The 13325-nt window shown below is 40.0% G+C and overlaps 1 protein-coding gene across 1 annotated transcript; it reads left to right on the forward strand.

Annotated features, from left to right (window-relative positions):
• The first annotated feature begins 3604 nt into the window (after window positions 1-3604).
• On the forward strand, window positions 3605-7634 carry npy8br (neuropeptide Y receptor Y8b). The gene is made up of 3 exons (XM_026321909.1): window positions 3605-3725; window positions 4174-4315; window positions 5797-7634. Exon 3 carries the CDS (start codon window positions 5959-5961, stop codon window positions 7060-7062), a length of 1104 nt encoding a protein of 367 aa, XP_026177694.1. The 5' UTR covers window positions 3605-3725; window positions 4174-4315; window positions 5797-5958; the 3' UTR covers window positions 7063-7634.
• Window positions 7635-13325: the final 5691 nt, after the last annotated feature.

The raw sequence follows: 13325 nt of genomic DNA on the forward strand, positions 1-13325 counted from the left end.
ACCCACAGTTTTTACAAATATATAGATTAGTGCCAAATTTAGCTATAATTAGTGACTATTTAAGTATTTGCAGTGAATTAGACACTCCAAGACATCTCATATGAATTGGCTACTAAAGGAACATTATTTTTTTAAGAAAAGCAAAACTTTACAGTAAAATTGCTTAAGTTTATTTAAAGTATATGATTTTTTTCTTTCTTATTCTGCAGTATGTGCTGTTCTCAGAAGGCATATTTCAACAGAAGAGCAGAAAGTTGAACTTGCATGTCAGATGTGCAGGTGATGGGGGCTGTTTGTCATCTATGAATACCTGAGGCACTGTGGAATTTGTTCTTGACTGAGGTTATTTGAAGCCTGCAGGGATTTATAGGACTGTTTTGCAGTGATAGTGTCAAGGATCACTTCAGCTTGGTTCACTTAAAGGCCTGTAATATTGCTGGGCAGCTTGTCCTTTGCTTTGAGAAGGCAATGCATATGGATTTAGGCCCACAGCGAGGGAGGACGGGAAAGAGTATTAAGCCACTTCATCAGTATTTTCACAATTCAGTGTTTAATTGTAATGAACTCTGAATTTAGCTTTATTCATAGTTTGTATATTTTGATATGTATATTTTGTGTTTTACTTTATTTGGGCTAATTAGCTATTTGCTTTTCTTTCTTTCTTTCTTTCTTTTTTCTATCCTATTTGCCTTACTTTGCCTATTATTCCATATTTTACATTTATCAACACTGTGAGCTACCAAACATGCTTGAACCCCAGTTTCTGGTGAATGTTCAGTAGGGGTGTGAAACAGGTCTGTTCTTCCTTCTAGTTTTAAAACTATGATCCCCTTAATTAACAATAACCCTTAAATCATGTTCACTCCAACCAGGTTGAATCTTTTGATTTGTTTGATTAGTTCTTATGCTATTGGAGATGCTCTCACCATGATAAATATATTTCACAATAGGGTTATATGCACAACAAACAGTGGTTCTCTTATATGTTGCGGTTTTACTGTTTGGTGTAAAGCTCTCTCTCTCTCTCTCTCTCTCTCTCTCTCTCTCTCTCTCTCTCTCTCTCTCTCTCTCTCTCTCTCTCTCTCTCTCTCTCTCAGTTTTTTTTCCTTTAATCTCAACTGAACAAAGTAGGACAAAGAACATAGAAGTTCCTGCATCTTTCTTGGTTTTGCATGACTGGAGTTAAAATCTATTTTCAAGCGTCACTGCTCAGCAGAAGATATTAAAAGTTTCTTAAAGTGAGCATTTTTGTTAAGCCAAATAAATCCCAGAAATCAGGCTCTGCACTTAAAAAAACACCGGAATAACTGCTCCCCAACTACAATTAAAGTGGGTATGGGGAGCTACAGCAGGAGAACAGTTCATTGTTAATGGGGCAGAGTACTTTTTTGATTTACACAGGCAGTGACACATAAAACTATTAACAATTTTCCCAGAAGAACCACTTAAACAAGTGCCTTACATAATCTGAGTCTCTCTGTGAATCCAAATATGGCCATATTTGAATCAAGGTACATTGCGTGTTGCATAAATGGACATAAGACAGGAGTCTAAACAGTTGATAGAGTGTACCAAATACAAGAAGTGATCAAAGCACACTTACATTTTTCAGTGACAGAAAGACAATGTTGGAAAATCTTTGGAAGATGTTATGTGTCCCTGTTCTACCTTGTCACATGAGAAAACTCATCTGCTTTGTGTTTAAGTGCAAATATTAGTTTAAGAAATCATGCTCCCTTTTTCATTTTGAGATGTATTCTTCCTTTCCAGATTGCGCAAACATCTCTGGCCACACTTTATTGGTCCAAAAAGTCACACTGTCAAAAAAAAACAATTTCATGTCACCAGTGCTCAGTTGTCCAAACATTTAAGACTTTAAGAAATGTTTTCCTCTCTCCTTCTGTCAAAACATAATGAAAGAAAGCTCGATGTGTGAGTGACAGTAGTGGGGAATACACAAAGGCAGAGGTAGCCTACAATGGCCCCTCCAAGTCTCAGTATAACAGAATCGCAGTCAGAATCAGAACCAGTTCCAGTGACCAAGTACGTTTGATGCACAAGGAATTTGGGCTTTGAGGTGACCAATATATACAAACAGAGAAACATGATTAATTGTTGATAAGTCAGATGGCACATGGAACGATCCTGTCCTTGTGTCTGCTTGTTGAGGTGTACAGTGTTCTGTAGCGCTGATGAGAAGGGAGGAGTTCAGCCAGTTTGTGTCAAGGATGTAAGGGGTCTGTAGAAATCTTCTCTGCCCTCCTCTTGACCTGTGAGGTGTACAGGTCGACGATAAGGGGAAGTTTGGCAGTGATTAGTGTTTTAAGAGCCTGAAAGTTTGGCTGCTGACCCAAGCCACATTTGCTCATTAGAGCAAAATGATCAAGCCTTGTACTACTGTTCACTCAGCCTTTTTCAGCATCCGTGCTTTTCTCTGAAAAATATGTGCATAGATTAATCATCTTGAGTGACTTGACACCTGCGTCTCTGTGTCAAGTAAACACCCACAGAGCTGTTGCGGTTGGTGGCAAGTCATTTTACCATTCTGCGTCTGAGAGAAACAGCTATTACTGTTCTCTCAAGCAGCCTCCGCTTGAAACAGGAGTGTGTGGGGACGGTGTGAAGTAGCAGTTAACAATGTGGTGCACAAGCAGGAGAGGTGCAAAGAAAGGGTTTAAAATAGTTCTATGTGTCAGCTGCAGAGGGATCTGGACAGAGATGCTAATGTAATGTTACAGTCAATTAGGATGTGGAAAATTAAAGGATATGTACCGTAGTGTTCTCTACAGTAGAGAGAACAGGGCACCTGTGTGGTTGGTTTGGGTATGAACTGCAGCAGAGCAATCAATCTGAAGCATTTCACATCTGTCACAAGACAAGGTTAATGGGCGTATTGGCCTTTTTGGGATGCCAGTTTATTGTCTTGCTAGAATACATGCAATCAGTCAACTCACATCAATATAACCTCGGACTATATTATTAAATACTGAGGGCAGAAAATGATTTTGGATTGTTCAAGATAGTTGTGTCTTAAATACAGAAACACAGGATGATGTGATGTCTTTAAGTCTTCTGTAATAAATGCTCAAACGCAAGACTCATGAATACTTTGCACCCCCACCCAAAGGACATGAAACAAGAGTCTGTCCACTTGCTGTGGCTGAATTTCTCTGCCCAGCATTGTTTCTCTTTATTCACATTCACACGCTGTTGTAAGTGTGACACGAATAAAACAATAAAGGCAAATATTTCACAGGCTTCACACAGTGAAGGCTTAAGACTGTGCAGCAACAGCAGAAACCACCACACTTTAACCAATGCACTGCACTGCCCTGCAATAAATGAATATATGAAACGTGACTCATTTATGTGAAGGTTTATTTTGCATGTGACTTTACAGGACACATCTTCTGACCTGGCTCACTGAAGCTTTCCTGGGCTTCAGGTGGTTGAAGCAAACCATGTGCACACATTTCAAAAAACTCCATTTCCCCATTGGCCCTCGTGTGTGCGCGGGCGCTCGTGCGTACGTGCGTGCAAGCGACGGAGAATTTATTATGTAACATGTTCCCAATCACATCCCTGCCTGAGTCTGAGGCATAAGGTCGCTTTAAGAAATATCTCAGCTCAGATCAGTGATCCACCTTCCAGCTTCTCCTCGACCAGACTCTCTGTCTCACGTGATGCAAAGCAGCGCTCAAAGTCCCAGGGAAAAGAATATTTGGGTAAGAAACTATTGTTTGCCGATTATTATAGGCTGTAACTCTTTTTTCTTTTGGGGGTGGGGGGTTACCTCAAAGTAAGAAATAAGATGTGTCGAATAAGACACATCTTAAGATGTATCAGTATTTTTTTTTAATTTATGGCATAGTACGACAAAGCTATAATGACTTTGAAATTCAGTCTAATGTTTGTTTGTTTTTTTATTTTTTTATTTCATTTAATTATTATTAATTTTTTGCGTATGATGAGTTTTAATCATGTAATCTCATGTTGAATGTCCGGTGCGGTCAGGTTCTAATAGCCATTCTGATGGGATTTAGAGTTTTCCTCTTACTTGCCACTGGCTGGACTGCTTTCATTGTATGAAATGCTAAAAAGTGTAAGTGGCGCTGTTTAGGGCACATTCACGTCTGAAGGTAGAAATGGGTGATGCGTCTCCCCCTCGGACAGGAGAGCTGCGAGCACAAACGCTGGTCCAGTGGAGGACAGAGGAATCAACTCCACCTGTCCGGAGCGGAGGAAGCCCGCACAGCGCGAGCAGACGCACAGCTGCAGACAGACAGTGAATCCAGGACGGCTGCAGACACCGAGGGTAGGACACACATGCCGTAACCACTCTTCCACTCCGCATCCCTGCGTGTCTTTTTCATCCGTCTGTGCGTGATGTCTTAAATAATTGTTGCATGAACGACTTGTGGCTGTTTGTGTCATGATTGCAAAGTGGTTTAGTGAAGTGGCTGCATGGGCTGGATGATATGAGACAATCTGCTAACACTCCACAGTTCCTCTCATATATTATGTTTCTAATGTTTCTTTGGGCTATTACTATGTGTGCAATCTGTAGATGAGAGTTTTCAGTATTTATTAATGTCCTTGGTAATTGTCCTTCTCCTATTGTTCTCACTGTCTGCTACCAAACCCACAACACAAAGCAATGGATCACTTTAATTGTCCAAAGTCTGCCACAAATATCCAGCTTCAAGGCTGCATCTTGGGCATGATATGTGGGCCACATGTCCAGAAATTCAGCCAGGTTTAGTCAGGTTGTCACTCAGGCGGGTGCACAAAGTACACAAAACAGTATTAGTATACTTTGTTCCATGTAGTAAATGTTTCTTCCTTATAAATACTCTGTCTGGGTTTGTAATCATCATAAATGCAATAGCACATTATTAGGTGATCACTGTTTATAAAGGAATCAGCCTCCAGGTGTGTCCCACCTGTCAATCTTTATCATAGTAAAGGAGTCATCAATTAAAATAAAAAAAATCATTTCACCCCTGTAGATGTCAGTCTATCAGCAGAGCTGTGGTGTCAAACTCATTTTTGGGGACCTGAGCCATCTCGGTTCATCAGTACTGTTTTCACTGCTGCGTGTGCACACATGTAAATTTGCAAGTATGCTCAGTGACAACGAGAGATGTCGCTTTCTTTATGGACAGAAACGGAACAAATTGGTGCTGTCAAGCGGGTACCAAACAGTGAGCGGCAACGATTGTCTTCAAAGGAGCCGTCATTATCACCATTATTGCGATGGAAATTTAAATCAGCATGCCACTATAGCAATGTCACAAAGTCTGGATCTGCGCTGCTTTCTTGATGATATGCCATCAGAACGTCATTTATTCTTATAGCCTGTAGCTGAGGAGATGTGCGTTCTGCCAGCAGCCCCGTGGTATCCGCATACCAATGTTAATTATTCCTCTTGTATAGTCTGTTTTTGTAAAATTGAAAGCACTGCCAGTGTGCACAAAGGTGAAATTGGACCACTAAATACATCTGAGAACCAAAAGACATTTGTGGTATTACATCTGGGAGAGCCGTGAATTTAAACTCTTACCCTGCAGCAGTAGAGCCTCTTTCTGCCACACACATCCGCATTTAAAAGAAGCAACAGACTAATGATTAAATTAGCTTTTTCAGCAAGACAGGGTCAATTTCTTTTCACACTGCAGCTTTCATGGGAGCTCCATTTCACCTCTTTAAATATCTGAAGAGTTTCTAACTGTAAAAATAAACTTTTTAGGACTAGAAGTTTGTTTAAGGTTAATTGTTTATTTTCCTTTTTTCCAGAGAGAAAATGAAGACTGCTGTAAAGACTGAGAAAAAGTAAGGATGAGGGAAAGCTGTAAAAAAATGCAAATGTTATTCATAAAGTAATCATAACACGTGTGACACAACAACACATTAGTTCATTTAGTTTCCAGATTTTGAAGTGAAGGCAGGAAAGCCATCATGGAGCTGCAGCACAACACCTATCACAACCAAGCCCTGTGGAAAGAGATACCATGGGATTTCACAGAGGACTGCTCACTGTCAGTGGGTGGCACCACTTTTCTCATCGTTGCGTACAGTGCGGTTATGGCAGTGGGTCTCATTGGGAACTCTTGCCTAGTGTTTGTAATCACACGGCACAAGGAGATGCGCAACGTCACCAACATCTTCATTGTCAACCTGTCCTGTTCTGACATCCTCATGTGCATTGTCTGCCTGCCGGTCACCATTATTTACACTCTGATGGACCACTGGATCCTGGGAAATGCCCTCTGTAAGCTCACGCCCTTCATCCAGTGCATATCAGTTACTGTTTCCATCTTTTCGCTTGTCCTCATCGCTATGGAGCGCTACCAGCTCATTGTTCATCCTACTGGATGGAAACCTTTGGTGGGCCAGTCCTACATGGCCGTGGCTATCACCTGGATCGTGGCCTGCCTAATCTCAGTGCCTTTTCTCTCATACACCATACTGAGCTTGCCTTTCCAGAACCTGAGCATTCCCTTCCCAGTCAATGATCACCTTGTTTGCATGGAGCAGTGGCCATCGCTTCAAGAACGGCAAGCCTACACCACCTCGCTCCTCATCTTCCAGTACTTTCTTCCTCTCATCCTTATCATGGTCTGCTACCTGCACATCTACCTCCGCCTAAGGAGGAGAAAGGACATGGTGGAGCGCGGCAGGAATGCCACTCAACAGAAGAACAAGGGCTCCATGAGGATCAACACCATGTTAATCACCATAGTGGTGACATTCGCACTCTTCTGGCTCCCTCTCAACATCTTCAACACAGTGTTTGACTGGGACCACGAGGCTATCCCATCCTGTAGCCATGACATCATTTTCTCATTCTGCCACCTCACAGCCATGGCCTCCACCTGCATCAACCCGATCATCTATGGTTTCCTTAACAGCAATTTCCAGAAACAGCTCAAATCCACCCTGCTGCACTGTCGCTGCTGGGGGGTGGCAGAGAGGTACGAGAGTGTCCCGCTCTCCACAGTCAGCACAGAGGTTACCAAGGGGTCAGTCTTGAGCAATGGATCTATCAGCATCAATTCTTAAATCTAACCCTTTTCATTGAAAGACAAAGAAACTACTGAAGCCTCTCCTGCCCCCATTGTATCATCCTTTAGAGATCGTCCTGCGTCATTGTGTTGAAAAGCAGGAATGACATTTAAAAAATCTCACAAAGGCAGTCCAGAGGGATCAGAGTGAAGACACTTAACCAGCATGGCACGCTCCCACGTGAGAGGAGTAGATAACAAAATGATGGTGCAAAGGTGGGACAAGTTTAAGTAATTTAGGGCGACTGAAGACGCTTTACATGAGCAGTTTTACAGCTGCAGTCTCTATAGTCTATTCCACGTGCTGTGAAGAGACAGCATCTAATGTGCTATAAAAACGTCTTGTTTGCTTTCTCCAACACTGGGATCTAAAATGAATGTCTGGGATGTTCGGGATTTGCTTCTCACACATTTACATGCTGTACATTTGAGCAATGGAAGCACCAGAAAGCAGTGAGAGGACAAAGGGTTTGGGGATCTTTTCAATATTGCCATATCATATAAATATTATGGATAAAAACCTTAAGGGATTGTGAACTGTGATGTGTTAATGATTGATGACAGAGTAGCTTATTGCACAACCGAAAGAAAGAACATTAGTGCATTAAGTTTGGCTGCAGGCATTCATTCAACTTACTAGCATCCTCTTAATGCATTTCGTATTACCTAAAATCACTATAAACAATGTAACGATCTCTTTTATAAAGAACTTTGGCAAGAGCTATATAATGTACATTTCTTCCAAGGTTTGGGTTCCAGTGTATTGTGCATGTGGGACAACATTTCTCGTAAACTGTGCCATATAACAACCATGTATCAAGTGCAATAAAGAAGATGAAAATGAAAGTGAAGGACTTTGAGCAGGGTTTTGCTGTATATAATTTTACTAAATACATGTATGGCCTGTAAAAGATGTGACACAGCTAAAGTTTATGGTGTAGTCGGCAATAAAGAGCACTGTGTAGCATAGCAGCCATCTCCTAGGAAACCTGTTGTTGGTCACTTCTCTTCATGGTATTAAACTGAATTTAAAAATATACTGTTACCTTAAATTAAAATAATATTTGGCTTGACTGTTTGTCTTCCAGTTCTTGTGCTGCATTTTTGATTTGGCTTTCTGAGTGTGTGTAAAAAACACAGAATTGATTTTTCACTGCCACCTTGTTGGTCAGTTCATGCACATCATGCTCAGCTTTTAATCAACAATTGATTGGTCCTGAGTCTCCTATTAAAGGAAAAACAGCCCCTTGAGACCAGAGCAACATTTCCACTTTAGGAACCAGCAGGAGCGTGGGATCATAATTGTGCCTAATTGAACACTGAGTTCTGATTTGTTTAAACATTAGCTAATCCACATTTGCATGACATGTCAGTGTTCTAGTGTGACATGCACAAAATACATAGAAACATCCAATGCTGCCTCTGTGTGCTTTATTCAGGGACAAGTCTGAGATTACAACACATTTAGATTGTGCTGTTGAATAAACCAGTGTTGTGTTTGGTGCCGTAGATGTTAAACAGCACAGGGAGGAAAAAACAGCATGACAGAGCAGTGGGAATTATGCCAAATAGCCATGCTGAGGGAATGTACGTTAACAGACATACTGTCTGAAATAAGAAGAATATCAATCAAGCAGGAGGGAAAAGATGTGATTTTTGCTGTGATGGGCCTTTTAGTTTTGACGTTAGGAATTCAGGTGTAGGATGTTTTTATACTTCACAGACAGTCAGAGCTGTTTTGGACTCTTGAAAACAGTTTTTCAAAGACCCTGAAGAGACCTCTCAGAGGTCCTTGTCAGCATAATTGACTGTGTGCATTTGATGCCTTGGCCTGAGCTGACCTTTTTTTTCGACTGTCAGTGCCCACTTTCCTTCCTCTCACCTGTCTGATGAAGCAACTGCATTCACTTAGTTTGGAATAAATGTTCCAGGATGCCAGAGGTGCTGACGTTCTCCAGCGACACAATGAGTGGAACTTAAATGATGCTGTTTAACATTGTTACCCAAGTAAGTGTTTTGGGACATTAATGTGCTATGAAATGAAGCTCGGCTGGAGACAAACACTTAATGAGCCCACAGATCCAGACTCCTTGTCAGTGGAGCAGTTCCAGAAAGATTAGCATCTTGGCTCTCTGCATTTTAATTTAGAGACTTTCTCGTATAAGCAAGCTTTTCAGATCACAGGAACAACATGCACTACATAGCTGGCCAGAGATCTCCACAAGCTGTTGTTTTGAAAACTGAATTCTCCTCAGTTGCATATTTTGTCTGTCTGTATCACTGTGAGAACAGGGCATCATTATTCCTGCTTTGCCTGGATCAGAAATTAGGGCTAACAACAACAGCTTTCAATGCTTAATGACCCTTTGAAGAAGACAGTCTTTTCTCTGATGTGTGAAACCTCCCAAGTCAAAGCTTGTAAAGATCAGGAGGGTGCAAGATTCACCAAATACACGATCTACAGTACTTTATAATGTGAATCTGAAGAGCCCATATGCAGAAATTAATAGAAATGCTTGTTCAGTCTTGCACACACTGATTTCAGACAAAGACATTGTGCCTTTTGTGCTTCTTTGATACTGTCTGAGAAATAAAAGATCTTTTTGTGTTATCAGATGATTAGGTTAGAAGGAATCAGACCGCTGCCTCTGAAATCATAATTACAATATTAAGCATACTAACATCAGTGACACACACTGATTCACACTCATCTAAGAGTCAATCATATACAACAGCTCAGTTGATAATTCATTGTTCATCTTTTGATTGAATTGACCTATAATCAGTCCACCTTGTATCAGGCACTTCCTGTTTTATCAGATCTGTGAACGAGGGTTTATTTCAGGGCGCGTTCCCTGATTTTTCTTATTTATTACTTTGTATATTGTAACAGTATAAACGTTGTGTATGCCTGTTTCTGTGCCAGACCTGGGTTATGCACAGAAATCCTCCAAGATGATTTAAAGGCAAAATAGCCAATATACTGTAAATAAATAAATAAATGTAAAATGCTCATCATATGCCGTAAAATATTTCTGGGCTTCAGTTTCTTTTGTGTCTTTTATATCTATAGTATTAATAAGAGACACAGTTTTGTCTTGCATAACATAAGCTGAGTTGACAAGGAATAGCAAGCCTGATTGGTGATGGCCAGCTTTCAGACAGACAGACAGACAGACAGACAGACAGACGGACGGACGGACGGACGGACGGACAGACAGACAGCATTGCAACAATTTCCTTCAACTCTGTCATAGTGCCCTGACAATTTTGGACTTGGCCTCTGCGTTTGACCTTCCGTTTCTTTGATCAGCCAGAAAAGAGATAGACCACAGCCTGCTTTAGTTGCCTGGTTACAACTTCCTCAGGGGTCTCAATGGGCTTCCTTCAATCTGACACAGAGCACCAAGCTATTAAAGGTACTTTATTAAACACAGGTGGAGGGGTTACGCCAAGCAGCAGCAGTTTTACTGAAACAAGTTCAGTCAAAGGAAGGGGCAACTAAAGAAAGTGAGATGTAAAATTTATTGCTAGGGATGCTAGGGATTCACTTGCATTGACGTCTCACAGTGGAATAATTGAAATCACAGCAATGGGGCTTTTCCCCCAGCAGACATTTTGACATGTAATAGCAGGGGAAGCATAGATGTAATTAAAAACTTTGATGGTGGCTTTATAATGAGGACCATTGTACTGTGCTGCACTGTGTGCAACTTGTGAGAAAGGAATTGATAACGGAGTAGTTCAACATGTATCACTGGTTTTCTTGCTGTGATGTAGCTCTACAGTAAACACGTAGCCTGGGGATGTTTATCTTGGCATCAAGACTGGGAACAAGGAAATAGTTGTCATTTTTACATTTTGCTTTCTGATTAGGGATTAAAAAAATGTTATATATTGATTTTGGTACTTGCAGAGAGAACTACACTAGCTGTTTGTTTCCAGTCTGTATGTGGAGCCAAGCTAAGAGCCAGTAGCTTCATGTATTGTGCAAACAATGAGACTGATACTGAACAGAAGAGTTTGATATTTTCAGTAATGTGCTAACTCACTTTGTTGCAGTTACATGAACATTACCTGTAGGCTACATGACAGAAAGCAGCTACTTAGCCCAGTTTAGCCTAACAACTGGAAACAGGGCCAGCTGCTTTCTCCTTTTTCCAGTCTTTAGGCTAACTGGCATTACATTATTATTTATTGTGCAGTGATAAAGTATCAGTCTATTAACTCAGATATCAAGCAAATAATCTTATTTCTAATGGAGAACAATCATTAATGTTTCTTACAAATGATCTTTTCCTGCTGCTCCAAGTGTCTGCTGATATTAAGGCACGTTGTTGATTCACTCTGACAGGTTTAAGAGCCGGAGTCTGAGTCTGCAAGATTTAAACACAAGGCATTTCTTCAAACTGCACCTGAGATTCTGTCCTGATGTTTTCTTCTATTACTTCAATCTGTTTCAGCCTGGTCTCAGTCAGACTAATTACGAGTAACATGGTGAACCTTGCAGATGTGAGAACACAGGCTCAGCAGGGTCTGCGGCTCCAACAAGTGTTTTGATTATAGTGTTGTTTGAAATCACCGAATGCACTCTTGTCTAAATCTGTTGTGCTAACTCGAGTTAGGGCTGCTTTGATGTTTCCACTTTTAAAAATGCAAATAATGCTTCTTGCTGCACATAAAGATATTTCTGAAATAATGTCTTTGATTTTAAACTGGAGAGTAGAGCACACTGAGAGTTATTGTTCACCTACTGATCTTGAGTAAATATTTTATGTCCTACTGTGCTGTTGCGTTTTGCGTTATGTTTATCTCTAATCAAATCACTTTCAGTAAAGGACAATACTTGACCCATATGGTGTCAAGGTGTATGTTCACTGAAAGTAGCTGCAATCTCATCAACAAGATGAAACCCATGGAAGTGATTATCTTTCATGTGTGTTTGCTGAGCAACAGTAGAGTGACAGATTGAACTACTTTGAAAAACACACTTTCCGCCATAAGATAAGAGCATGGCCACCAGATATCCCTGTCAGCAGGATATTACAGATTGCTGTCAAATCTCCATGATGAATGCACCTCGATTTGTTATTCAGTTTGTTTAAATTCTTTACACTATTGGCAAACACACACACATACGCGTGTCGCCTGGCCAGATCATTTTTTATGTTGCTTATCCATCCATTAATAAGCACTTTTATAATCCAAAGGAGATTGTGGAGTATGCATGAAACATGAAAGCCAAGCAAGCAATGACCTATTACAATACAATAAATTGAACAAACACAATAAAGCACAGTAAATTACAATAAATTACAGTGTTGACAGGTATAAACCAGTTTTATTAAAAATACTGCAGACGAAATCTCAGCAGGAGCCTGAGAGATGGTCAAGAAGTTTAGATATTACGCAGATTATTTTACCAATCAGACGGGGACTAAATTACTAAAACAACACTGGACTAGATGTTAGACTAGATGTTTCATGTTGTTTTCCAGTGCCCTCTGGTGGCACTGGTCAATTACAGTATGTGCAGTTTAGATCAAATTTGAACATTAATTAAACTATATTTATTTAATATAATATTACAGCACCATTTAATTCTCAGTGAAACTATATTATTGAAAAAGAAAAAGAAGAAGAAGAAGTACTTTATAAATCCCCAATGGGAAATTCAATATTTGTAATTTTGTTAATTATGTTAATGTTAATGTTTATGTTAATTAATCAATAATATTGTCAATATTTAAAATCCAAATTCAAAAAGGTCTCAGGTCTTCTTTATTAATGTATAAATAAAACACATCTTTCTTCTGCAGTGCACAGCTTGTAGTTATTGTATTGCGTTCACCTTTGCAATTTCTGACACTGCAGACTGGATCTTCCACCCAATCAAAAAAAAAAAAAAAAAAAATATATATATATATATATATATAGCTGAATCAAAGACAACTAATGGGATCTTTTGAGGCATGCTGTGCAAAAAATCACTGGTACACATCTTCTGTATTCAATGCCATCAGGAAATTTCACACTGTTGGGACATACACTGAAATATTATAGGAATTGAAATTTTCCAAGATTTCTTTTTGAATAAATCAGCGTTATTGCATAAAATAGCACAGCAAGATATAGAAGAGAAGCAGGAAATGTATCGTAATGTGGAAGAGTCTGGCTCTTGTATGTCTGGTTTGTTTATAATAATGCGACACAATAACCACAGCAACTATTACATGCTCATATTATAGTTTATTGCAGAAT

Source organism: Mastacembelus armatus, chromosome 9 (assembly GCF_900324485.2).
Source record: "Mastacembelus armatus chromosome 9, fMasArm1.2, whole genome shotgun sequence".
NCBI lineage: Eukaryota > Metazoa > Chordata > Actinopteri > Synbranchiformes > Mastacembelidae > Mastacembelus > Mastacembelus armatus.

Excerpts from the sequence above, each read along its gene's own strand:
- npy8br (XM_026321909.1), top strand. The coding sequence starts at position 5,959 with ATGGAGCTGCAGCACAACACCTATCACAACCAAGCCCTGTGGAAAGAG.